Source organism: Pelodiscus sinensis, chromosome 12, assembly GCF_052426305.1.
Source record: "Pelodiscus sinensis isolate ZL-2025 chromosome 12, ASM5242630v1, whole genome shotgun sequence".
Taxonomy (NCBI): domain Eukaryota; kingdom Metazoa; phylum Chordata; order Testudines; family Trionychidae; genus Pelodiscus; species Pelodiscus sinensis.
The window spans coordinates 5100373-5127637 of NC_143063.1; the positions used below are offsets into that span (position 1 = coordinate 5100373).

The 27265-nt window shown below is 44.6% G+C and overlaps 1 protein-coding gene across 10 annotated transcripts in view; it reads right to left on the reverse strand.

Moving 5' to 3' along the window:
- Positions 1-27265, reverse strand: part of CBFB (core-binding factor subunit beta) — a 153324-nt gene that overhangs the window by 77045 nt on the left and 49014 nt on the right. For 6 of the 10 annotated variants that reach the window (XM_089781427.1, XM_075940407.2, XM_075940406.2 and 3 more), the window contains one exon: positions 10244-10339. In XM_089781427.1, the coding sequence (XP_089637553.1) occupies positions 10244-10339 (96 nt within the window). The other 4 variants (XR_016350488.1, XM_075940416.2, XM_075940412.2 and 1 more) reach the window with 4 other exon arrangements.

A 27265-nucleotide genomic window follows, 5' to 3' on the forward strand; every position in this document is an offset into this window, starting at 1 on the left:
CCCACACCTCACTCTCACTAGGTTGAGACAGGTATAAGGACTGGGTATAGGAAGTGATGGAGAGGAGGGGAACAGAGCAGATGAGGCCTCAGAGAAGGGAGATGGGGATGGGTGTGGGTCTTGGGGAAGGAATGTGATTTTCATGAATTGGTGGACCCCCCGCCCCCCCTTTTTTTTTGCTTGACAAACCTCGGGGTTCCTTGAAATTCTGAAAAGCTGAAAAGGGTTCCTCGGCCAAATAAAATTGGGAAACACTGGTGTAGTAGCACCTTAAAGACTAAATAATTCCAAGAGGCTGATAAGAACCATGAGTTTGCACTTGGAAAGGAAGATGACCAACACCAGATTCTACACAGACATCAAGAACCATTAGCACCTTCATTGTTTGGTTGGTTGGTTAAGTCATTAAGATGTAGAAGATAATGTGTGAGCCACCCGATATCCCAGTTCATACCATTTGCATAAGAATTAAATTTGTGAATGAAGTTAAGTTCCAACCCTTCTCTATATATCTGGCTTGTGGAGTTGGTCTAAAACAAAATGACGACTTGGAGATCCATTAATGAGCATCCAGGAAGATTAAAGTGTTCTCCAACAAGTTTTTGTGTGTTGCCTTTTTGGGTATCTGATTTGTATCCATTAATTCTCTCTCGTAGAGACTCTCCAGTTTGGCCAATATCCATTGCAGTGGGGCATTGCTGGCATAGATCACATTAATGGATGTGTAGTTAAATGAGCCTCTCCCCGATCTGGCAGATGACGTGGTTGGGTCTGGTGATAAAATCACTTGTGTAGATGTGTGGGCAGAGTTGGCTTTGGAGCTGATTGCAGAGGTCAGTTCCTAGATGATTACGGTGGAGGTGTGTTGCGTGGTTAATGTGTTTGAGGTTAGGGAATTGTCTGTAAGCGAGAATTGGCCTGAGAGCAAGGGGTCATTTTCCAGGATAGGTTGCAGATTGTTGATAATGCGTTGGAGGGTTTTACGTTGTGGAATTTTGTTTTCTCCTCTTTTGGGCCTGTCTTGAAGTAGTTCATGTTTGGGTACTTTTTTGGCTCTGTCAATCTGTTTTTTCACTTCTCCAGGTAAGTATTTCAGTTTTAAGAGTGGGCTCTATCTAGATCCTGTAGGTGTTTGTCTGTCTGTAAGTTTGGAGCAAACTGGTTTTATCTTACGGCTTCGCTGTATTGAGAAATGTGTCTGGGATGGAAGTTGGAGGTATGCAGGTAAGTGTAGCGGTCGGTAAGTTTCCAGTATAGGGTGGTGGAAATTTGTCCATCATTTAATTGTACTGTAGTGTCAAGGAAATGGACTTCTTGTGTGACTGATTCAGGCTGAGGTTGATGGTGGGGTGGAAGTTGTAGAAATCTTATAAAATTCTTCAAGGGTCTCTTTCCCGTGGGTCCATATGATGAAAATGTCATTGATGTAGCGTAAATAGAGTAAGGGTGTTAGTGGTGGGTGAGAGCTGAGGAAATTTTCAAGGTCAGCCATAATGATGTAGACATATTGTAGTGCCATGCAGGTGCCCAGGGCTGTGCCACTAACTTGAAGATACAAATTGTCTCAGAATCGAAACCCACAGTTATGGGTGAGGACAAAGTCACAGAGCTCTTTAATCAGGTGTGCAGTGCTGTCATTGGGGATGGTGCTCCTGATAGCCTGTGATCCGTCTTCATGTGGAATGTTGGTGTAAAGGGCTTCTATGTCCATGGTGGACAGGATGGTATTTTCAGATAGATTATTAATGTTTTGTAATTTCCTCAGGAAAACAGTGGTGTTGCTAGGAGTGCTGGTAGCGTAGGGTCGGAGGAGAGAGTCAATATAGCCAGATAATCCTGTTGTAAGTGTGCCAATGCTTGAGATGATGGGTCATCCGGGATTTTCAGGTTTGTGTATCTTGGGCAGCAGACAGAAAACTCCTCGTCAGGGATCGGGGGGAGGAGGGGTTAGTGTAAATTTGGTCCTGAGAAACATCAGGGAGCTTCATGGGCAGTTGTTTCAGGTTTTTTTGGTATTCTTTAGTGAGATCATAGGAGAATCTGGTATTGGTGAGTTGTCTGGTTGTCTCCTGTTCATAATCTGTTCTGTTCATGACTACAGTGCCCCCTTGATTATGATGTTAGAATTGTTTTTGAGGCTGTATATAGCATTGTGCTCTGCATAACTGAGGTTATGTGTTATTGTTTGCTGACAATGTCAGTTCAAGCACTTTTGCGGAAGCAGTCAATGTAGAAATCAAGACTCATAACCAGGGCTTGACAAACGGCGGCAAAAACCGCTCGCCAGCCCCGTACTGAGCCTGCGCAAGAGCCGTATTGCACATGTGCGCACCGCGAACGAACAGGGCGCGCAGCTGAAATCTATTGTATAGTTTGTCGAGCCCTGCTCATTATGACTGTTAGTAGGGGTCCATATAGAAGCCTTCCTCTTGTGGGATTGGAGGGGGGGAGCAGCAAGGTCAGTGTGTTGGACATCAAGGTGTTGGAAATATTCGTGCAGGCAGCGAAAATAGGCTTCCAGATCTCCACAGAACTGAATCATATTCATAGGGTGGTGGGGCAAAAGGAGAGTCCACAAGACAGATTCCTCTGCTGGGCTTAGAGTGGTAGGATAGGTTGAAAGCTTTGCTAGGTGAGTTGAAAGTATCTGGAATGAGAGATCCTGAGGCATGTAGCAGTTTGGATAGTTTATAGTCCTTTTCCTTCTGAAGGGAGATGAAGTGATTCTTGTAGGTGGTTTGTTGAATTTTAGTAAACTCTGGAAAAGATGAAGTGTGTGTGGAAACTTGGTTTTTTTTATAACAGTTTCTAATGTTGACAGCTCCTCCTTGATTATCTACTGTTTGTTGTATAGAATGCTGATAAGGTGGTTCATGAGTTTCTTTGCAAGAGTGTGGCATAATCTCTGGCTGTAGTCTGTGGGATACGTAGATTGCAGTGGGTTTTTCACCCTCAGTCCCTTAAGTATGATGTTCATCTGTTTGCACTTGGAAAGGAAGATGATGTCTATTTGGATCTGTGCGAGTTTCTTTGTGTAGTTAATGGATTTCCACTCCATATGGCTGAATTCAGTGCCTTGCATGTTCAAAAGCTTCAGAACTGTAGCCAAATTAGACTGTCACAGGAAAAACTTAAACAAACAACAAATAGTCTAGTAGCACCTTAAAGACTAACAAAATACGTAGACTGTATCATGAGCTTTCGTGGACACAGCCCACTTCTTCAGATGACAAGAGTGTTGGAAGTCCAGATCCAAGAATAAATAAGGGAATTGAAATAATGTACACCTTTTTATTTGTTACATTCATTAGATCATAAAATATTCCTCAACTGTCTCCATATTTAAAGCATAAATTTCTCCTGGAGAGATGAGGAGAGGAGAGACCAGAAAAGCTAAAATCAGAGGATGACTCAAGAAAGGGTCACAAAACGGAAGGAAAACTGTAATGTGATCAATTGTATTTTGGCAGCAACAGACTACTGGGATAAACAGATTAGATAGGCTCTATTCTTTGACATCAAGTCAAATGCTAAACAATAAATGAAAAATGAAGCTGCACTACCAACAACAAAAACCTGAACAATGAATGGAAGTTAGGTAGCTCTTCCAAATGCAATCATGTGCTGACAAGTTTTTCAAATAATACGTGGGAATATAAAATTCAGCAGTTTTCTTGACAAAGATTTAAACCTCCATCAAGATTCCATTAAACACATCAAGATTCAATTCTGTTTCCTGCAACAAGTGATTTTCCTTTTGGATATATGCCAAGCTCATTCTGAAGTTCAATCATATAGCAACTTACTATATATCAGTAATGTGTCTAGTCCAAACGACAAACTGGGTCTTTGAAACCTAAGGAAATCCATCACATGATGAAACTGACTTTTTACTATTTTACTATAATTAACCAATTTCAACCCAAACGTAACTTTTGAAAATCGAGATCATGATTGTCATGCTCCCATGCTTTATGAAAATTAGCTCATGAAGATGCATCATTGTAACATATCAAAATTCATCATTGTAACATAACAATTTTAAAGTTATAATCTGCTGAATCTGTATATCCTATTTTTGTACATGCATCATTCTTGTATGTGAAGTTAGAAATATAAAGTGTGAATCTAGTTTTAATTCTGAATGCGCTAATGAGGGCCATTAGGGATACATTAGCAACATACTGGCTCAGTACTCAACCAACAGCCTGTGAATGGTCTTATTTGTCCTAAAAAGATGTGTGACTATGCCACCTGGCACTAGAATCCATCTTGAATCTTGTATTTTTCCATCCAGATGGGGAGACTGAACATAGGGTGTCTCTCTCCCTGCCCCAAACAGTCTATATAAGGAATGGAAAACAAACAGTCTTATCTTCAAATGGCCTTTGAAACTGCCTCACCCACCCAAGAGGATATATATGAAGAAACCTGACAACAAAGAACTCTGAAAAAAACTGTAGACACAGGCCAGAGAAACTGTTTAGGGTAAGATTTTGCATGCAACATGTTTCTTAGTGGATTAGAATTAGCTAATATGTTTTGTTTATTTTAATGTAGTAACTTTGATCTGTCTGTTTTCACTTGCAATCACTGAAATCCTACTTTTTATACTTAAGAAAAAAAAACTTTGTTTCAACCCCAGTATAAATAACTGTTGCCTGGAGAGAGTGTAACACTATGCATCTTTCTCTCTTTCAGTGATAATGGGGCTCATCTTATGAGCTTTCTCTGTGTAAAACTTTTATACAGGATAAGACGGATTTATTTGGGGCTTTGGTCCTCTCTGGGATCTGTGTTGCCTTGCTGGTGGGTGGTAACCACAACTGTGTGACTTGTCTGGGGCAGACCAGCGTTCTGGCTCAGCAAGACAGAGTGGTGGGGAGCCGCACAGAGCAGGAAGGTGGGCATCAGTGGCTTGATCAGCACACCAGGAGACAATCTCCAGGGGATTTCTGTGATCCAATCAGTCACAATGAGCATGACAAAATTACTGAAATGTTTGTCTATGTTCCACAAGAGGTTCAAACAGCTAATATTTGCCTGCATGTGCTACAAAGTACATGCATTAAAAATACCCAACAACTTACGTTCTGAACACAATCAATGCTGTACGTAGTAGAGAGAAAATCAATTTTGCAAATCAGGAAATACTGTAATATAAGCATCTTCTTTCAGTCAATGAAGATTAGAAGGGGGCTGAGGAACAGAGAAATACTGACTGAAGGAGATCAATACTAATTATATATTTATAACATCTAAACTAGTCTTTAAACACAACAAAATAAAATGTTTCAGACTATATCCTAAAACACTTTCACATCAATATAAAATCTTAACTATTTTATATTTAAAAAATTTTCTTAAAAGTTACATTACTCCCCAAACTGATATTTCATTACAGAAAATACAATATTGGTTCAGTTAAATTTTCAGAATAAGATGCCAAAAAGCTGCAGTTCTGTGCTACCTTTTAAACAAACAGCTATCATTGTTGTTCTAGGCAATAGTACAGATCAGGAATTCACACAATCCAAATCACAAATGAAAACTAATATCTCTTTGCCTGCTGATGATCTAGAGCTCTTTGGGGGACAGCATGTGGCCTCTTCCTGGGCAGCCTGAATACACCCCTGGAACCTTTATGGACGGGATCCAGAGCCAAGATCTTATTTTGCAGATGTAGAAAGATTTCCTTCAAAATTTCTGGGATTTTTTTTTCAGGGTGAGGGAAGAATTAGGAAAATGTCAAGTAGTGAGTTTCCCTAAATGGGGAACTTGGAACTATAAAGATAATTTATTTGGGAAATACAGCATAAGTAAAATGGAGAAAAATGTTGTGAGAATGAGCAGTTAGAGAAAAATGTTGTGGGGACATCAACAGAGGGGTATTTTGGAAACGAATTTATTACTGGCTGTGTGTATCCTAGATTTTAAAATGTGCATATATTCAATATAGGGCAGTGCACAGATCAACTGCTAGGCCAGACTATTTCAGGGAAGAGCAAATCTCTTTGCTTCTTTACTTGCAGTGTTTCTACGGAGAGAGAACTCCAATAACATGCAACATGAACACAAACAAGAAATTTAAACCACATAATTAATAATAATATACGGAGATATACCCTTCTCACAGAACTGGAAGAGACCTTGAGAAGTCATTGAGTCCAGTCCCTGCCCTCATGGCAGGACCAAATACCATCCCTGGCAGATTTGCCCCAGCTTCCCTAAATGGCCCCCTCAAGGACTGAGCGCACAACCCTGGGTTTAGCAGGCCAATGCTCAAACCACTGAGCTATCCCTCCCCACCTCAGCTCTGCATGAAGTGTAGTCAGAAAGCTATGGACAACTCAATCTCAAGAAAATGAAAAATTTAATATTTGAGCTTTCATCATAGAATGTGTACAACCCAAACTTTTAAAAAACTGTGTCCACTATAAACTGAAATTTCTACTGAAATAAACTGCATTACGTCCACACAAAGAAAAGCTACTCTGGAACTATACCCTAATTTTGTCAGGAGCTAGAGCCCTTCAACCCATCAACTCTCTGATGCAGAAGTAGACTCCACAGGGAGAGGGACAGCAGGAGCAGCGCTAAAACTTTGCAGCTGAGAGCCCCGTACCATCTCCAAGACACCAACAAAGATTACATTTAATTAATTGCTTCTTTGTCCAACCACAATTGTCTGCTCTCTAATATCTGAAATAAGTATCATCCACAAATTTTGGCCCCTTCCTATTCACCTTGCTTCCAGCTCTTACCAGTCCTAGCCCTGATCCCTGGGTCATCCATATTAAAAACATACCATGACAGGAAAACACTGAAAGATGTTACAGACAATATTTGAGATTATTTGTATGTATTCTCTAAAAACCTTTTATGTCATCCGTGTGTAAACAGATTTTTTTTTAAAGTGTTGTTCTTTTAACTATTGCTATTTTCTACTATTTGATTATCCTATCAAGTTTCATTATGGTGCAGCCAGTGCAAACTCTGTAGTTTGTTTCTAGAAGTACCATTGTGCCTAACCTTATTGTCCTTAAAAATATACTATTTATAACAAAAAATAGCTGCAAATACCTTGTATAGGGATCGTTCACTGGCAATCATAGGGCTTGAAGAGACCTCAGGAGGTCATCAAGTCCAGCCTCCTGCCCAAAGCAGGACCAATCCCAACTAAATCAACCCAGCCAGGGCTTTGTCAAGCAGAGACTTAAAAACCTCTAGGGATGGAGATTCCACCACCTCCATAAGTAACCCATTCCAGTACTTCACCACCCTTCTAGTGAAATAGATTTTCCTAATATCCAACCTAGACCTCCCTCACTGTAACCTGAGACCATTGCTCCTTGTTCTGCCATCCATCACTACTGAGAACAACCTCCCTCCATCCTCTTTGGAACCTCCCTTCAGGAAGTTGAAGGCTGCTATCAAATCCCCCATCACTCCTCTTGTGCAGACTAAATAAGGCCAAATCCCTCAGCCTCTCCTCATAGGTCATGTGCTCCTCCAGCCCCCTAATCATTTTGGTTGCTCTCTGCTGGACCCTCTCCAATGAGTCCACATCCTTTTTATACCAGGGGGTTCAGAACGGGACACAATACTCCAGATGTGGCCTCACCAGAGCCAAATAAAGGGGAATAATTGTTTCTCTAGATCTGCTGGCAATGCTCCTCCTAATGCAACCTAATAGTTAATTCGCCTTCTTGGCTACTAGGGCAAATTGTTGACTCATATCCAGCTTCTCATCCACTGTAATCCTCAGGTCCTTTTTTGCAGAACTGCAACTTAGCCAGTCGGTCCTCAGCCTATAACAAAGTTTGGGATTCTTCCATCCTAAGTGAAGGATTCTACACTTGTCTTTGTTGAACCTCATCAGATTTCTTTTGGCCCAATCCTCTAATCTGTCTAGGTCACTCTAGACCCTATCCCTATCCTCCAGCATATCTATCTCTCCCCCTAGCTTAGTGTCATTTGCAAACTTGCTGAGGGTGCAATCCATCCCCTCATCCAGGGCACTAATAAAAATGTTGAACAAAAACGGCCACTTGAAACTAACCGCCAACCTGACATCGAGCCACTGATCACCCAAAAATCTAACCAGCTTTTTATCCACCTCACAGTCCATTTATCCAATCCATACTTTCTTAACTTGCTGGCAAAATATTGTGGGAAACTGTTCTCCATGACTTTTCAAAGATAGTGGCCAAAGGTTCTTCAATGACATTTGCCAACTCCCTCAGTACTCTTAGATGCATTAAAATGTATCCTTCCTCAGTACCCTTGGATGCAATGATCTACCTGTCTGTTACATTTCAAAAATAACCTTCATAGAGACTTTAAGAATTAGGAGACCGCTAGCTAAGAAAGAAAGCAATATAAATAAAGAACAAAATTGGTGATCACTTTCATATGTTGCCAAGCTCTGGATGAATATTTCCAAATAACTGGCGCCTCTCTTTTGGGTAGGGATGGATGAAGTATTACAAGACTTGAATCTGGTCTCTATTAAAGCTATTTCAATTACTGCAGTCTGAAATAATTTTATACAGACGTTGTTACAATCCACAGGGGAACTAACTGATGAGATGTTAAAAGTTGAGTGGTTCCAAGATTTGCTGATTTTGCTGTGCTAAACAGAAAAGTTAAATATTAAAAATTTGGAAATCTTTAATCAAAAGAATAGGTTACTTTCAAAAGAGACCAATACTGCTATTGGTGGGGGCTCATTTTTATTCTAATTCAACAACTAGATTAAATGTGTTCAGTTTACAAGATGTCATTTCTAAGATGTGTCTTTTCCCAGCTCTGTAAAAACTCAAGGAATAAGAGGTTTTGTAGGCCAAATTATACTCTTAGGTACACCTGTAAACTCAGACTTCACAAATGCTGTACAAACTTAACAGTAGAATCTCAGGTTTCATTAAAAACAGTAACTTCCTAGACCCTTATAGTTTCAGAGAAAAAATTGAAATTGTGGACCCTGAAGACTCCAGCATCTGAAGGCAAACAAAAAGTTTCCAACGTTTATTTTATTTTAAATCTCATTACTTCAGCCTGTATTATTTTTATGGGGAAGGAGAGGGCTGATGGTTGATTTTTAAACATTTAGAGTTGGCAACATTGTGGCAGTGCTAGAAGTTCCTAGAAGTAAAGGAAGCAAAGGCACTCTTCCTTTCCTCTCTGAGCTTTACTGATTTCACCAGTCTCCTAAGGTCTATTCCCTATCTTGACTTACTTTTTGAACAAGCCACTCTTCTTGAGCTCACCTCCCAGATTTTCCCTTTAAACTTAGCAATGAAACAGAGCTCTGCATGACTGTGAACTCAGGAGGAGATGGGATGGCATTAAGTGATACCAGGAAAGAAATCCACTGAAGCCAGAGAGGACTAGCCATGATGCCAATTACCTGGAACTGAATGGACAGTTACAGGTAAATGTACGATGTAAAAATTTTTTATGGTAAAGCAATTCAAATAAACTGTCTCCACATTGTTCCCTTCTTATTCCTTTCCTTGTCTGCATCAACTTTTTCTAAATCCCCTACATTTCCCTTATCCTCATCAGCAGTTCTCTCTCTGAGCCAGGTCAGTGCGGGGAGAAGGAGAGAGGAGTGTTATCAGGGTCTGAATCAGTTCATTGGTGTTGCTACCAATGGGACTGCTGGCAACAGGAATAGCCACCAGAGGTCTCCAGGCCTCCTCAGTGTCTGTGGAAAAGGCAGAAGGTGGCAGACCCACATTACAACTGCTAAAAAGCCCTCTTCAGAGCTTCCAGCATTTTTTTTTCTCATGAAATGTCAGCCTCTTTGTCAGTGTTTCTTAAACTTTTTGAGACCATGGAACACCAAACAACTGTTTTATGTGGAACACTTATGACCATTTTCTTCAAAAGAGTCAGCCAAAAAAAGACAAAAACAAAGAAGAGATTGTGGCACACCTGGGAGTTGTTCATGGAACACTAGTGTTCCACGGCATATAGTTTAAGAAACACAGTTCTAGGTCATGAGTCTGCAATCAGAAATTGGGGCCACCTACAGAGAAAAGGGTAACAACTTATTTTACGCAAATAATGTGTCAAACTTTTAACAATCTAAATAGGAGATAAAAGCATGCTTTTATTTTTCTATTTAGAAAATAGTAAGACAGGCATTATTGTACATACAGACAAGTTATAGGAAACAATCTAGATTTTTGGTAAAGTACTAACCAGTTACTGACAGCAGCTGTGAAACTCTCACCTCCATTTCCTCCCGATGAGACCTATCTCTGTCCTCAAATTCACGAGTTCTTCTCCGTGCTTCTTCAAAGGCTTGCTGTGCCAATGCATCCTCCTGCTATCAAACCAGAAGATATACAAATGATTGTTTAAGGAAAATAAGGTTGACCAAAAGGAGAAGGGGAGAAAATCTGAACTCTAGAATTTATTACTAACAATGACACAGAAGCCAGAAAGGATAAAGTTTGACTTTAAGACTAAAGAATGAATGCACAGGTATAGCAATTAGACAAGATAACCATTCGCACGTAAATTGAGCAAATGGGATATGAAATCATGCAGACAAACCTGGAGCTATGCAATGTCACTTTTAAAAGTCTCTTTCCAGAGTAGAACTGCTTTATAAAGAATTGAAAATATTGTTTCAAGATGGAATTTAAGTTTCTTAAACCAAAAAGTTAAAGGAAGCTTACATTAGAAGCAATATTTTTCACACTTGATCATGAAAAAACAAATTAATAATTACATAGGAGATCATTAGGTTCTTTACATTCAAATATATGCTCTAAAGCAAACATAACTTAAAAGGATAAACTTAAAAAACAACAAATAGTCTGGCAGCACTTTAAAGACTATCAAAACATATAGATGATATCAGGAGCTTTTGTGGACACAGCCCACTTCTTTAAATGATGTGGGCTGTGCCCACGAAAGCTCCTGATCCCATCTACATGCTTTGTTAGTCTTTAAAGTGCTACCAGACTATTTGTTGTTGTTTAAGTTTATCCTGTACAGACTAACTCGGCTACCCCCTGAAGCTTTATAACTTAAAAGGTTAACAAATTCTTCATCACTTCGCATTTATAGCAACACCTGACATAAAATAAATATTCACATCCCTTAGTTTATCATTTGAGGTACAAAACTGTATAAAAAAGTGTAAAGTGCTAGAAAACATTCACTCCCCAATTTCTTGTGTACTCAAATATCTACCCAATTGGTATCAGTGAACTTATTTTGAAAGCAAAATTAAAAAGCCCAACCAGATTTCAGTCCATCCTAAAACAAACAAATGATCAGAGGGGTAGCCGTGATAGTCTGAATCTGCAAAAGCAGCGAGGAGTCCTGTGGCACCTTATAGACTAACTGAAGTGTAGGAGCATAAGCTTTCGTGGGCAAAGACCCACTTCGTCAGATGCAACTGATGAAGTGGGTCTTTGCCCACGAAAGCTTTTGCTCCTACACTTCAGTTAGTCTATAAGGTGCCACAGGACTCCTCGCCCCTTTTTTTTAAAAAATGATCGTTTTTACAAAAGCTATTTAATATTTCTATTAAAAATGATAACATTTTGAATTTAAGTTTATGTTGTCTAAGCCAATAGTGCCACAATAATAAACCTGCACATACACTTTACTCAAAGCTATATGTTTAGCATCAATTCTTCTAAACTGACTAATCAAAAATGAAAAGGGGATTTCCTGTTTTTTGCACTGATGCTTCTAAGGATCATCAAGAAATGAGTTGACCATACAGGTGAACAAAGAAACATTTTTTCCCCTACCATTAACTTTGTTAAGTCACGTGTTATTTTAAGTGGGTCTCTCCTTAAAAAACAGAAATGTTAACTTTGATTTATAAAGGACAAAAATGTTCCACTCCCAAAAACTTAACTCAGTTATTATATGCCAAGGGATTAAGTGCATTAACTTAACATGTCTCTAGTCTAAGAGAATGTCAATTTGCTTTTCTTGCCTGAGGCATTATCCTACACCCTAAAGCTACTTTGTGAAATGATGCAAAAAAGGAGTGTCTCCTGTGGCCTAACACAGTTTAATACAAACATCTGTCAATTAAAGTATCTTCATAGATATATCTTTTTGGGAACTGACCTAAGGGCAATGATTACTGCTGCCATGAATAAAGATATTTTGCCAGTAACTTCTATTCTTAAATGACAAATTTGTCTCCTCGCGATTTTTATGTTGTTATAATATCAATTACGGTGGTAGGGATGTTAAAATTAGATTAACTAATCAAACAGTTGATGGGATTTGCAGTCTATAAGGCTGCTTCTTTTTGAAACGTACAAGAGCCCCATTAGTACATTTCAAAGACTGAGGTCCACTAACTCCCTTTGCTCCCTGTGTTGGGACTCTTGTATATTTCAAAAGCAGACAGGAGTGCATGGCCAGCAGGGAACTCCAGCGGGGCTCTTGTACATTTCAAAAGCAGAAGCCTCTCATGGAACATGGGGCCAACAGGGACTCCCGCTGGGATTCATGCTTTTGAAATGTACAATAGCTAGGGCTCTTCTATATTTCAAAAGCAGAATCGCAGCAGAAGCGGTGCAAGTGGAAACTGCTTCAGTCCCTGCTCATGCCATTTCTTCTTTGCCTCTACTTCCCCTGCCCCCTGCGGAGATGGTGCTTGGGGTAACCGGCTTTTAAGCCGGCTCCCCCCCATACACCAGCTCCCCCCACTTGCTGCCTCTCTCGGATAGAAGAAGCAGGGACAGGGGGAAGGGAGGGGAACGACTAGTCGCATCACTAGTCTAGTATCCGAAAAGCTTATCGGATAGTCAGAAGCTTATCAGATAGTAAACTAGTCTCTTACATCCCTAATGATGGGACAGTGGAAGAGAAAATAAAGTTCAAATTGAGGACAGAACCAAAAAAGGTGGCCTAGCTGATTAGTGAACTAAAACCTTTTATTTTTTTAATTTAGGCAATCCATCCACTTCTTTACCAATTTTAATGAAAATTGATTTTTAAATAATTAAAGCAGAATTTTAAGTCAAGCAAAACCAAGCGGAAACATACGTTTAAAAAAAATACAGCTATGCATATGTTTATTCATATATGCGTACCGATGAACAGAAATCTCCCCTCCCCCCCCGCCCCGGAGAGTATCTTTAATAACAATCTGGTAACTGGAAATGTATATACAAGTCTTTTTAATCATGTCTGGAAAAAACAACCATGCTAAGCAGTTATGCAATGGCAGTTCTGGAAGGCTCCATGGGAACAAAAATAATTAAACAATTATTCCATCTTCTCAGGCACGAACTTTGTTTCAGATTGGAACTCAAGGTCTCAAAACGGTGACAAGTGACCACAAATTGTGGAAGGATTTTGTTCAATAAACAAACTGGAACATGAATCAGTATAGCTACTCTAACTTATAGCTTCAAACAGAATATTAACAAACCAACAAACCCAGAATAAAACACAAATTAATATTTCAAAATAGCAAGAGACCCAATCTGCTGATATCCAGACTAGCCATGTATGCTGATGGCTGAAAGGCTGGCTCACCAATGCCTGGGGGGAAAGTGTGAGGTTGTCATTTTACTAAAATTCTGCATTCAGGCTATTGCAGCCCATTATGAAGCAAATTTAAGGAACATTCATGGAGAGCTTTTAGAGTCAATAGATTTGGAGTGACAGCTTAAAAAAAGGTTACAGCTTCAGTCTGGAGAAATGTACAATAAAAATACATACTAAATTATCTAATCAGCACCTTGTTTTTACAAGAAAGAGAACGTACCTAGGTAACAAAATACAGACAAAGCATTAATGAGAAAAGTGTGCAAAATATTTCTGAGGTGTCTCAACATCTGGGGGAAGGGGAGGCGAAGACAATGACTTGCCAGGCCTCTGAGCAAGGTGATGAGGCATGGCTCCACACTACCAGAAGGGATAGGACCTCGGGTGGAAGGGGTGGGACTGGAGCAGCCAGCCCACAGCACCACCCAGAGCTGTGCTACCCCTGCTCTTTGGCACCCTGAGAGTCACCAAAAGCAGGCAGGTGGTGATTTAAAGGCCTGGGTTTTCAGACACCGTTGCTTCCACAGTAGCAGTGTCAGCAACCAGGAGCCCCAGGCCCTTTTGAATCCCCAGGCTCCAGGGAAACTGCCCCCTTTATGCCCCGTGGGCAGGCTTGCTCAACATAAAAGTGTAGGAAAATTGCAGGAAATAGTAGAAGGCTGCCATGCATAAACACAGTTCTGTGTTAGCAGGCACTGTAGCAACTTGATACAACAAGACTGAAGTGAAATAATCTAGATCTAAATAACAAATATCAGAACCAGAACAGGGGTCTGCAACCTTTTCAAACCAAAGAGCCAAATTACATCAACAAAGAGCCATATAAAAATGCCCATTTGTATGACTGAAAATAATACAACTCAATACTGATAACTGACAATGATTAACAATAGCACAAATGAAACATTGTACTCACAGACTTTATTTAATGGGACTTCTGCTGCCGCATCTTTTCACACAATTCATTGAAGTTTACATCATAACTGGTCAAATACAGCTTCATGCATGCATTCAGGTGATTGTCTGTCAGTCTTATGGCAGGGGATGGGAACGTGGGGATGCAGGAATTTGGATTGGGATGTATGAGGTAAGTATGTTAAGGACTAGTCAACTAGTCGCTTCCCTCTCTTGCTGTCTCTATCAGACAGAGGCAGCAAGGGCGGGGGGGGAGGGGGAAGAAGGGAGATACTTCAAACATTGAGCCCTGTGTGGTGCTGCCGCTTTGAAATGCTGTGGCAGCGTTTCAAAGGGCCAGCACCGCACAGCTGATCCTGGGTTCCACTGTTGGTCCTGGCTGCACAGGGAGTTCCGACTTCGAAATGTGCAAGAGCCCCTGCTGGGCCTCTTCTACATTTCAAAGGACGAAAGTGCAAGTGCCTCTTGACTAGTCGATGGAAATTCCATCAACTACTTGACTACAGGCAGTCCCCGGGTTACGTACAAGATAGGAACTGTAGGTTTGTTCTTAAGTTGAATTTGTATGTAAGTTGGAACTGGTACATATTGTAGGGGAAACTCTAGCCAAACATTTCTCCAGAACTCAGTTTTATTCTCCCACACCTCACTTCCCTCAGTCCTTTATTCTCAAGCTGAGGTGTCTGCTGAGAAAAGCCGCTGCGCGTCTCCCTGTTCTGCTGGGGGGGCGCTAGCTTCGCGTCTCCCTGGTCTGCTGGGGGGAAGCAGCTGGTGCGGGGTTGCCTCACCCCGTTTGTAAGTAGGGATCCGATGCAAGTTGGATCCATGTAACCCGGGGACTGCCTGTAGTAAATTAATCAATACTTAACATCCTTAGTATAAGGGGCTCAGGGCAGGAGGCTCAGGTGTATAATGGGCTCAGGGCTGCTGTGTGGCTGTGTGTGCAGAAGTGTTATCCATCTGCAGTCAGATGGGGGAGCTGGGCCCCAAATGGGAGCTTATTGGCCAGGCTTCATTTTTAAATAAAGTGAAATATTATATCCAACACAAAAGGCTTGAACATTGTCTTTATTTGTAGCAGGGGAGAGGAAACTTTTTTGGATTAGGGACCAGTGCCCCAAAGAAAAATCAACTGGGGACCACACAAGTGAAAGGCAAAGAAACAACTCCTCCAGAAGCCTCCAACCCTCACTGATATGGCCCCCAACTGATATACCTCACTCCCCTGGTACTCCAGCCTAATGGAGGCAGCGAAGGGAGAAGGGTAGCGAGGACTGAGGTTCATAGAATCATAGAGCTGGCAGAGACCTCAGGAGGTCATCAACTCCAGACCCCTGCCCAAAGCAGGACTAATCCCAACTAAATCAACCCAGCCAGGGCTTTGTCAGGCTGAGACTTAAAAACCTCTAGGGATGGAAATTCCACTATCACCCTAAGAAACCCATTAAAGTACTTCACCACCCTCCTAGTGAACTAGTTTTTCCTAATATCCAACCTAGACCTCCCCCACCGCAACTTGAGACCATTGCTCCTTGTTCTGCCATCCATCACTACTGAGAACAGCCTCTCTCCATCCTCTTTGGAATCTCCCTTCAGGAAATTGAAGGCTGCTATCAAATCCCCTTACTCTCCCAAATCCCTCAGTCTCTCCTCATGGGTCATGTGCTCCAGCCCCCTAATCATTTTGGTTGCCATCCACTGAACCCTCTCCAATGCATCCACGTCCTTTCTACAGAGGGGGGCCCAGAACTGGACACAATACTTCAGATGTGGCTTCACCAGAGCCCAATAAAGGGGAATAATTACTTCCCCTATGAATGGAGAAGATAGGGCGATCAACTAGTTATCTGAGGTGTTTGTACACTAATGCGAGAAGCCTGAGAAACAAACAGGAGGCCCTGCCCCAGTCCAAGAAATATGATTTAATTGGGATAACAGAGACTTGGTGGGATAACTCGCATGACTGGAGCGCTGTCATGGAAGGGTATAGACTGTTCAGGAAGAACAGGCAGGGGAGAAAAGGAGGAAGAGTTGCATTGTATGTAAGAGAGCACTATGACTACTCTGAACTCTAGTATAAATAGGGAGAAAAACCTGATGAGAGTCTCTGGGTTAAGTTTAAAGGAGCAAACAACAGCAGTGATGTTGTGGTTGGTGTCTGCTACAGGCCACCGAGTCAGATGGATGAGGTAGATGAGGCTTTCTTTGGACAACTGAGAGAAGCTTCCGGATCACAGGCCCTGGTTCTTGTGGGGGATTTTAATCACCCTGACATCTGCTGGGAAATCAATACGGCAGTACACAAGCAATCCAGGACATTTTTGGAGAGTGTTGGGGATAACTTCTTGGTACAAGTGCTGAAGGATCTGACCTGCGGCCGTGCGCAGCTTGACCTTCTGCTCACAAACAGGGAAGAACTAATAGGAGACGTAGAGGTGGGTGACAACCTGGGAAGCAGTGATCATGAGATGGTAGATTTCAGGATCCTGACCAAAGGAAGAGAAAAGAGTAGTAAAATACACACCTTGGTCTTCAAAAAAGCAGATTTTGACTCCCTCAGAGATCTGATGGGCAGAATCCCCTGGGATGCTATCATGAAGGGGAAAGGAGTCCAGGACAGCTGGCAGTATTTTAAAGAAGCCTTACTGAAGGCACAGAAAGAAACCATCCTGACGCGTAGCAAGAGGGGCAAACATGGTAGGAGACCGGATTGGCTTACAGGGGAAATCCTTTGTGAATTTAAGCACAAAAAGGAAGCTTACAAAAAGTGAAAAAACTAGGACAAAAGACCAGGGAGGGGTTTAAATGTATAGCTCGAGAATGCCGGGGGGTTATCAGGAAGGCGAAAGCGCAAATGGAATTGCAACTGGCTAAGGATGTGAAGGATAACAAGAAAGGTTTCTACAGGCATGTTAACAAGAAGAAGGTGATCAGAGAGGGGGTGCAGCCCCTTCTGGATGAAGGAGGTAACCTAGTGACAGATGATGTAGGAAAAGCTGAAGTACAGGCAGTCCCCGGGTTACATGGATCCGACTTACATCAGATCCCTACTTACAAACGGGGTGAGGCAACCCCGCACTAGCTGCTTCCCCCCAGCAGACCAGGGAGACGCGAAGCTAGCGCCCCCCCCCCCCCCAGCAGACCAGGGAGACGCGCAGCGGCTTTTCTCAGCAGACACCTCAGCTTGATAATAAAGGACTGAGGGAAGTGAGGTGTGGGAGAATAAAACTGAGCTCTGGAGAAATGTTTGGCTAGAGTTTCCCCTACAATATGTACCAGTTCCGACTTACATACAAATTCAACTTAAGAACAAACCTACAGTCCCTATCTTGTACGTAACCCGGGGACTGCCTATACTTAACGCTTCTTTTCCTCTGTACTCACGGACAAGGTGGGCTCCCGAACTAATGCACTAAGCGACAGAAGATGGGATGAAAATGGACAGCCCTTGGTGGGTAAATAACAGGTTAGGAACTATTTAGAAAACCTAAATGTACACAAATACATGGGTCCGGACATAATGCATCGGATGGTACTGAGGGAGTTGGCAAATGTCATTGCAGGGCCTTTGGCCATTATCTTTGAAAACTCATGGAGATCGGGAGAGATCCTTGATTGGAAAAATGCAAATGTAGTGCCCATCTTCAAAAAAGGGAAAAAGGACGATTCTGGGAACTATAGGCTTACTTCTGTTCCTGGAAAAATCATGGAAGGGATCCTTAAGGAATCCATTTTGAGGCACTTGGAAGAGAGGAAAGTGATTAGGAATAGTCAGCATGGATTCCCAAAAGGAAAGTTGTGCCTGACCAATCTGATCAGCTTTTATGATGAGGCTCTGTGGATGTGGGAAAGTCAGTGGATGTGATATACCCTGACTTTAGCAAGGCTTTTAATATGGTCTCCCACAATATTCTTGCCAGCAAGTTAAGGGAATGTGGATTGGATAAATGGACAGTAATATGGATAGAAAGATGGATAGAAGGCCGGGCCCAGCGGATAGTGATCAATGGTTCGATGTCAGGATGGCGGTCGGTTTCTAGTGGAGTGCCCCAAGGTTCGGTTCTAGGACCGGTTTTGTTCAATATCTTTATTAATGACGTTGATGAGGGGATGGATTGCACCCTCAGCAAGTTTGCAGATGACACTAAGCTAGGGGGAGAAGTAGATACGCTTGAGGGCAACAAGGACAAGTGCAGAGTCCTGCACTTGGGACGGAAGAATCCCAAGCATTGTTACAAGCTGGGGACCAACCACTTAAGTAGTAGTTCTGCAGAAAAAGACTTGGGGGTTACAGTGGATAAGAAGCTGGATATGAGTCAACAGTGTGCCCTTGTAGCCAAGAAGTCTAATGGCATATTAGGCTGCATTAAGAGGAGCATTGCCAGCAGATCCAGAGATGTTATTATTCCCCTTTATTCGGCTCTGGTAAGGCCACATCTGGAGTAGTGTGTCCAGTTCTGGCCCCCCCCCACTACAAAAAGGACGTGGACACACTGGAGAGGGTCCAGCGGAGGGCAACCAAAATGATTAGGGAGCTGGAGCATATGACTTATGGGGAGAGGCTGAAGGAGTTGGGTCTGTTTAGTCTGTAGAAGAGAAGAGTGAGGGGGGATTTGATAGCAGCCTTCAACCTCCTGAAGGGAGGTTCCAAAGAGGATGGAGAGAGGCTGTTCTCAGTAGTGACAGATGGCAGAACAAGGAGCAATGGTCTCAAGTTGCAGTGGGAGAGGTCCAGGTTGGCTATTAGGAAAAACTATTTCACTAGGAGGGTGGTGAAGCACTGGAATGGGTTCCCTAGGGAAGTAGTGGTGTCTCCAACCCTAGAGGTGTTTAAGTCTTGGCTTGACAAAGCCCTGGCCAGGTTGATTTAGTTGGGATTGGTCCTGCCGAGGGCAGGGGGCTGGACTTGATGACCTGAGGTCTCTTCCAGTAGGAGTAGGTTTCTGGTTTGGACTGCGACCCAGGGATTGTGGTACAGTATCTGGGAGGGGTATGGGCTTAGGAGAGGGACAGCGAGTTTCATATTTGTGGGGGAAAGGGGTGTGGAGTGGCAGGCTGGGGTGCCCAAGGCAGGCTGCGGCTGGGACAATTGCAAGTTAACTTACAGCTCAGCACATCTCTCTGGAAGGAAAACTGCCCTGCCTCGCCATGAGCTTGGTGACTAAGAGCCTGAGGAGAGTGGTGATTGGTGGTTCCCACGCTGCCTGTTCTTGAAACAGGCAGATGCCATTAGCGAAAACCAGCCAATGGCTGGGATTGTGCTGTTGCTGGGAGCAGCCATGAGGCACTGTTCCCCTGCCCTTCCCTGCTCACAGCAAGTGAAAAATAAATGGCTCTATAGCAGCTTTTCTGCGTGGAGTGCGGGGGCAGGGCAAGCAGGGAAGACTGCCTGGAGGCTCACTGCCACCTCCACAGGCCTGATCCCACTAGTGGAGGATGTTTTGCCCCGGCCCACTGCAGCACCAGGGGCTCGAGCTTCGAAAAGCCATTTCTAGCTGCATCTCAATCCATATTTGGCTCGTGAGTCACAGGCTGTTGTCCCCTGAGCTAGAAGGAACAGACCTGGTGCAGCAGCCACCAACAAGTAGATCAGGATCTAGTGCACGGGTGGCCAACTTGTTCCAGACAAAGAGCCACAATAGCAGTGGAGACAGCGTGAAGAGCCGGGGCCAAGTTGTTGAGCAAAAAAAACCCAACCAAACAAAAAAAACCACACCCCATGCTGGGGGAAAAAAGGGTGTTGGTACATCCGTCCCAGGGCATGCCTTGCGTGTGTTTTTTTGGTTTTTTTTGGTGGGGGGGGGGGGGGGGGGGGGGCGCGCTCAACAGCTTTGCCCCGACTCTTCACACTGTCTTCACTGCTATTGTGGCTCACAAAAAAACCACTGGGAAGGTGCAAGCTCTGGGAGGGAATTTGGGTGCAGGAGGAAGTAGAGAAGAAGATGCTGGCTCAGGGAGGGGGCTCCAGGGTGGAGAGTGTTGGGGTCAGGTGGAAGGTTGGGGTGCTGAGCAAGCCGCAGGCTTGTGGCTGTAAGGGTGCAGGAATTTGGGCTGGGGTACGTAAGGGGCTTAGGGCAGGGAGGCTAGGAGTATGATTGGCTCAGGACACAGATCTGCAGTGTGTGGATGGTGCAGGCGTGTTGTGGCAGAAGACTGAGAATGTGGGGGTGCATGAGTTTGGGGATGTGAGAGGCTCAGGACAGGGGGTTCTAGTGTACGAGAGGCTCAGGTTTGGGGTCAGGGGTGGTGATGGTGCAGGGGTGTTATGATGCTGCGGCCAGATGGGGGCTTGGCCCCAACTGGGGGCTTGTTGGCCAGGCTTCATTTTTAAATAAAATATTATGTCAAACACAAAATGTTTCAGCCTTATCTTTATTTATGAGAGGGGCGGGGAACCTGTTTTCAGTCAGAGGTGACTGACCCACAGAAAAGTCAATCGGAGCCACACAATTGAGATGCAAAAAAACAACTGCTCCAAAACCCCCTGAGCCTCACTAATGTGGCCCCAACTGTGCTGGTGGAGGCAGGGGACAGGGTGCTGGGACAGGGTACTCATGGGAGGGTCTGGCCAGGAAGAGGGGACAGAGATGGCTGGGGCCAATACCTGGGGATCCTGGGTCTCAGAAAGCACGCTGGCTGCTCTTCCCCTCCCCTCCCCCAGGCACCCCCCCCCCGCTCTAACCCAATCCCCCCCCCCGAGCCAGACACCGGCCCCCCTCTATACCAACCTCCCTCCCTCCGCCCCGCTCTAACCTAATTCTTGGGTCCCAGAGGCGAAGCCTCCACTACAGCCACACGCGTCTCCCTCCAGACACTGGGGCACGTGGACTGAGCGGCCAGCACGCCATGCGAAGCCCCCCTCCCCTCTCCTCCCCTTCTCCAGAGCCAGACACCTTCCCTCCCCGCTCTAACCCAATAGCCCTCCCCCAACAGCTTTATGCCCAGGTCCCGGAGCTGCTGCACTAATATCTAGGTAATGTGCAGATATGCCTAGATATAAAGTATATTTTTAAAAAATTGCTATAAGGATTAATTACTCCTGCCATGACAGGCTAGGCATTTTAGAATGCACTACTCGATTAAATTTGAGCATGAAATAAAAATTATAAACTACAGAGACCAGTCCAATACCAAAAATAACACATTTTGAAATAAATAAAAGTACATAAGAACGGACATACTGGGTCAGACCAAAGGTCCATTCAGCCCAGCATCCTGTCTGCCAACAGTGACCAATACCAGATGCCCCAGAGGGAGATAACTCAACAAGTAATCCTTACGTGATCACTCTCCTCTCATTCATTTCCAGACAAATAGAAGTGAGGGACACCATTTCTACCCATCCTGGCTAATAGCCATTGATGGACCTAACCTCCACAGTATTCATGATGTGGGCGTACCATGGTTTTATATAGAGGCAATAAGATATTCCCTGTCTTATTCTCTATTCCTTTTTTAATGTTTCCAAACATTTTATTTGCTTTTTTGACTGCCTCTGCACACTGAGTGGATGTTTTCAGAGAACTATCCACAATGACTCCATGATCTTTCTGTATGTATAGCTGGGATTATTTTTTCCAATGTCCATTACTTTGGTGAGATCTTTATGAAGCTCTTCACAGTCTGATTTGGTCTTATCTTGAACAGTTTGGTATCATCTGCAAATTTTGCAACCTCACTGTTTACCCCTCTCTCTAGATCATTTATAAATAAGTGGAATATGACTGGTTCCAGGACAGACCCTTGGGGAACACCACTAGTTACCTCTCTCCACTCTGAAAACTTACCATTTATTCCTACCCTTGTTTTCCTGTCTTTTAACCAGTTCTCAATCCACAAAAGGACCTTCTGTCTTATCCTATGACAATTTACTTTTCTTATGAGCCTGTGGTGAGGGACCTTGTCAAAGTTCTTTCTGGAAATCTAAGTATACTATATCCACTGGATCCCCCTTGTCCACATGTTTATTGACCCCGTCAAAGAATTCTAATAGATTAGTAAGGCATGATTTCCCTTTATAGAAACCATGTTGACTTTCCCCCAACAAATTATGTTCATCTACGTGTGTCTGACAATTTTATTCTTGACTATAGTTTCAACTAATTTGCCTGGTACTGATGTTAGACTTACCGGTCTGTAATTGCCAGGATCGCCTCTAGAGCTCTTTTTAAATATTGGCGTCACATTAGCTATCTGCCATGCATTAGGTACAGAAGCTGACTTAAAGGATAGTTTACAAACCACAGTTCACAGTTCCACAATTTCGCATTTGAGTTCTTTCCCAGTGACTTGTTACTGTTATCAATTTGTTCCAAAACCTCCTCTAAGGACACCTCAATCTGGGACAAATTTGTCACCTAAAAAGAATGGCTCACATTTTGGAATCTTCCCTATATCCTCAACATCTCAAAGAACAACAGTTAAGAGGTAAGTAACCGTCTTTTCTTCTTCGAGTGCTTGCTTATGTCCATTTCACTTAGGTGATTCCCAAGCCACTCCACGGAGGCAGGGTTGAAAGCCTAAAGAGAAACAGACTGCAGCATTGCTGCGCCCACAGCTGCAATCCTGCCTAGCCTGTTGCCTGATTGCATAGTGGGTAGTGAACGTGTGGACTGATGACCACATGGCTGTCCTGCAAATGTCTAGAATCGGCACTTGTGCCAAGAATGTCATGGAAGATGCCAATGCCCTGGTGGAATGGGCCATGAGAGGAGGCACTGGTTTCCCCTTCAGGTCGTAGCATGCCCTGATGCAGGCAGTAATCCAAGAGAATAGACATTGAGCTGACACAGGGCAACCTTTCATCCTCTCTGCTATAGACCCAAAGAGCTGAGTAGATTTGCAGAATTGTCTCATCCTTTCCAAATAAAAGGCGAGTGGCCTCCTAACATCTAGTGTATATAATGCTTGTTCCTTCCTATCCGCATGTGGTTTGGGATAAAACACTGGCAGGAAAATTTCCTGGGATATGTGGAACAGGGACACCACCTTGGGCAGAAAGGCTGGGTGTGGATGTAGGGTCACGTTGTCCTTTGAAAACACCATATTCGGCGGCTCCGAAAAGAGGGCACATAGCTCCGAAACACTTCTAGCCAAGATGATGGCCACCGGGAATGCGACCTTCCAGGATAGATGAGAGAGAGAACAAGTAGCTAATGGCTCAAATGGGGCTCCTATGAGGCCCCAAAGCACCAGGTTCAAGTCCCATTGGGGGATGGGTTGCTTAACCTGGGGGTAAAGTCTGTCCAGCCTCTTCAGGAATCTCTTGATCATAGAGTGGGCAAATACCAAACGCCCACCCTCCCCTTGGTGAAAGGCTGCAATGGCTGCCAGGTGAACTCTGACCAATGAGGAAGATAACCCCTGTTGTCTAAGGTTAAGGAGATAGTCCAGAATCATCTGGATGAGCTGATACTAAGGTTAAGGAGATAGTCCAGAATCATCTGGATGAGCTGATACTGGGTCCCTTCCTTCCTTAGTGACCCAATCTGAAAACCTCCTCCATTTGGCCCAATAGGTCGCCCTAGTGGAAGGTTTCCTTCTCTCCATCTTCTCTCTTCACCGGATTCGAGCAAAGGAGCTCCCCTCCTCGTAGCCAGGCCGTGAGGTGGAGGGACTGCAGGTTTGGATGACACGGGAGACCCTGACCGATGTCCTGTGCCAGCAAGTCCGGGACTGGGGGGAGGGGAATAGGGTCTTTCACCAAGAGGTCCCACAGGGTGGTGAATCAGTGTTGCCTTGGCCATGCTGGGGCAATGAGGATCAGTGTTGCTCTGTATCTTCTGACCCTTAAGAGTACCTCATGAATCAATGGGAAGGGGGGGAAAAGCATAGAGGAGGTCCTTCGGCTATCCAATTGTTAAGGCATCCACAACTGACCCCAGTTCCCGCCTGCAGTACAAGCAAAACCTGGGGCACTTCCTGTTGCATCTCAAAGTGAAGACATCTATGAGGGGAGTTCCCCACCTGCAAAAAAGGGTGCTGATCACCTCCCCCTTGAGAGATCACTCATGAGCAGAGAACGCTCTGCTGAGCCAATCCACCAGGGTATTGCAGGCCCCAGGAAGATAGGTTGCCTGCAGGTGTATCCTGTGAGCAATGTATAGCTCCCAGAGGGGCTATCGCCTCCTGCCAGAGGGAAGAGGAGCGAGCACCACCCTGTCTGTTGATATAGTACATTGCTGCTGTGTTGTCCGCCTGTACGGAAACACAGTTGCCCCTCAAAAGGGGGAGGAACATTTGGTAAGCAAGCCAAACCACCTTCAGCTCCCTGACATGGATATGCAGCTCTCTCTGCCTCAGACCACATACCATGTGTCCATAGTTTCTCCAGGTGGGATCCCCAGCTGGCATCAGAGGCATCCATCCCCAACTGTAGCATGGGGAGGGGCTGGGTGAACGGGCTCTATTGCACACATCTCTCTCCCTTGTCCACCGGTCCAGTGTTGATAGGACTTTGGGAGGGGGGGAGAGAGGGGAGATGGTGACTACCATGTCTATATCGTCACAAGCTGGCCTGTAGACCTTCGCCAACCAGGATTGCACAGGTTGGAGGCATAACCTGGTGTATTGCACCACGTACGTGCATGCTGCCATGTGGCCCAGCGGTCTCAGGCACTGCCTCACTGTGGTCATAGGGGCAGCCCAAAGGTGTTGAATAATTTCCTTTAGGGAATTGAACCTGGGGCCTGGGAGGTATGCTCTCCTTGTTGTGGCATCTAGTCTTGCACCTATTAATTCTATGACCTGGGTAGTTATGAGGGTCAACTTTGACTCATTCAGCAAGAGGCCTAACTGCACAAAGTTCTGTCTGGCTAGCACTATAAACTGTTGTACCTGTTCCCAGGAATGGCCTCTAATGAGCCAATTGTCAAGGTAAGGGTAAATGTGAAGCCCCCTCTTCCTCAGAAAGGCTGATACCACCACCATGCACTTGGTGAACACCCTGGGTGCGGTGGATAGTTCAAACAGTAGCACTGCAAACTGATAATGGTCTCTTCTCACAACAAATTGCAGGAATCTTCTGTGGTGAGGAGTGATGGAAATGTGGAAGTATGCGTCCTTTAGGTCAAGAGCAGCATACCAGTCCCCTAGATCGAGTGATGGGATAATGGAGACCAATGTTACCATTCTGAACCTTGATTTTCTTTTATAAGTGTTTAGCCCTCTCAGGACCAGGATGGGGCGCACACACCCTTTGGACTTCAGGATAAGGAAGTAGTGGGAATAAAACCCCTTTCCCCTGAGGCCAGATGGGACCTTTTCCACAGCCCCCATAGACAGGCACGAAGAGACCTCCTGACGAAGGAGGTGCTCGTGAGAGGGGTTCCTGAAAAGGGATGGGAGGAAAGGAGAGACAGGAATGGGATAGAATATCCCCTTGCCACAACAACTAGGACCCAGCAGTCCAAAGTGATGGCTCTCCAGGCATGGCGGAAAGGGGATAGCCTGTCCAAGAAGGGGCGATCTAGTACTGGGGCTGGTGCTGGCACAGGCGCGCTGTCCTCAGGTGTACATTCAAATTCCCGACCTCGGGCCCTGGGGCTTATTTGGGTGTCCCTGATTCTGGTCCAAGCCCAAGCGGGAGCGCCTCCTGGGATTCCTAGTGTTATTACCCTGATTCCTACGCCTACTGTCGAATCTGGCCCCCTGATTGTATCCCCTCTGTCCCTGTGGGTTCAGTGGGCGACGCTGTAGGGCTAGGGTATGAATCCCTAAAGATTTCAATGTTGCCCTAGAATATTTTAGGCTATGTAGCCTACTTTCTGCCTGCTACAAGAAGAGGCCCAACCCTTCAAAGGGTTGGAGTGTCATCTGCACTTCCGAGAGAATACCCAAATCCTGGAGCCAAGAGCTTCAGCGCATGTCTATGCCCGTGGCCATAGCTCATGCTGCAGAGTCCACTGCGTCTAGAGTGGTTTGAAGGGCTGACCTGGAGACGACTCTTCCTTCCTCCATGAAAGCTGCGAACTCCTGCTGGGAGTCCTGCAGTAATCGGGCTTTGAACTTGTTGACGGCCACTCAGGAGTTGTAGGCATACCTGAAGAGCATAACCTGCTGGTTGGCTATCCTCAGCTGGATATCCAAGCCGTTGTGCATGCTTTTCTGCCAAGCCCGGGGGTGGGTGAGTAAACAGGTGCTCATGATCGGCTTGAGGGACGTAGTTCTGTGTCTCAACCCCCTTCTGGGTAGGTGATATGGATGCTGGGGTCTGCCAGAGGGTTTTGGTGATTTTTGCCTCTTTTATTCAAGAGGAGGGCAGTTTTGGTGGCGCCATCTGCAGTGATGATGTCCACCACTGGATCCGCCTCCTCTAACTTCCTTGGCCTGTACCCCTAGATTCTGGGCCAGCCTTTTAAGGATATCCTGGTGTGCCTGCATGTCCACAGATGGCATGGCTGGGGACGGATCTGCTAGGGCTTCATCAGGTCCCTCAGCATTGGCTGTCCTTGCGGAGGCATGTCTCCTGCAGTTTGGGAGGGCTGTGTTATGGTCTGGTCTTGTGCGATTGGTTGTTGGTGGTGAATCGAAGTTCCAATCGACCCGGGGGAGGGGGGCCTGGCTCTCTGACCCTGGGTCCCTGACGAGTGGAGTAGCAGAGAGGGCCGTTCTGTGATCCGAGCATGATGATGCAACGACTGACCTCGACCTCATCGAGTTCTGGCCCTGGGCCTGGTCATACGCCCATGGGGTACAGAAGGGCCACTGAGGAGGTGGTTGCCAAGACTGCACCACCAATGAGCTATGTGCTCTTGACTGGTGCCAGGAGCTCGATCGGTGCCAAGATCTGGATTGGTACCGA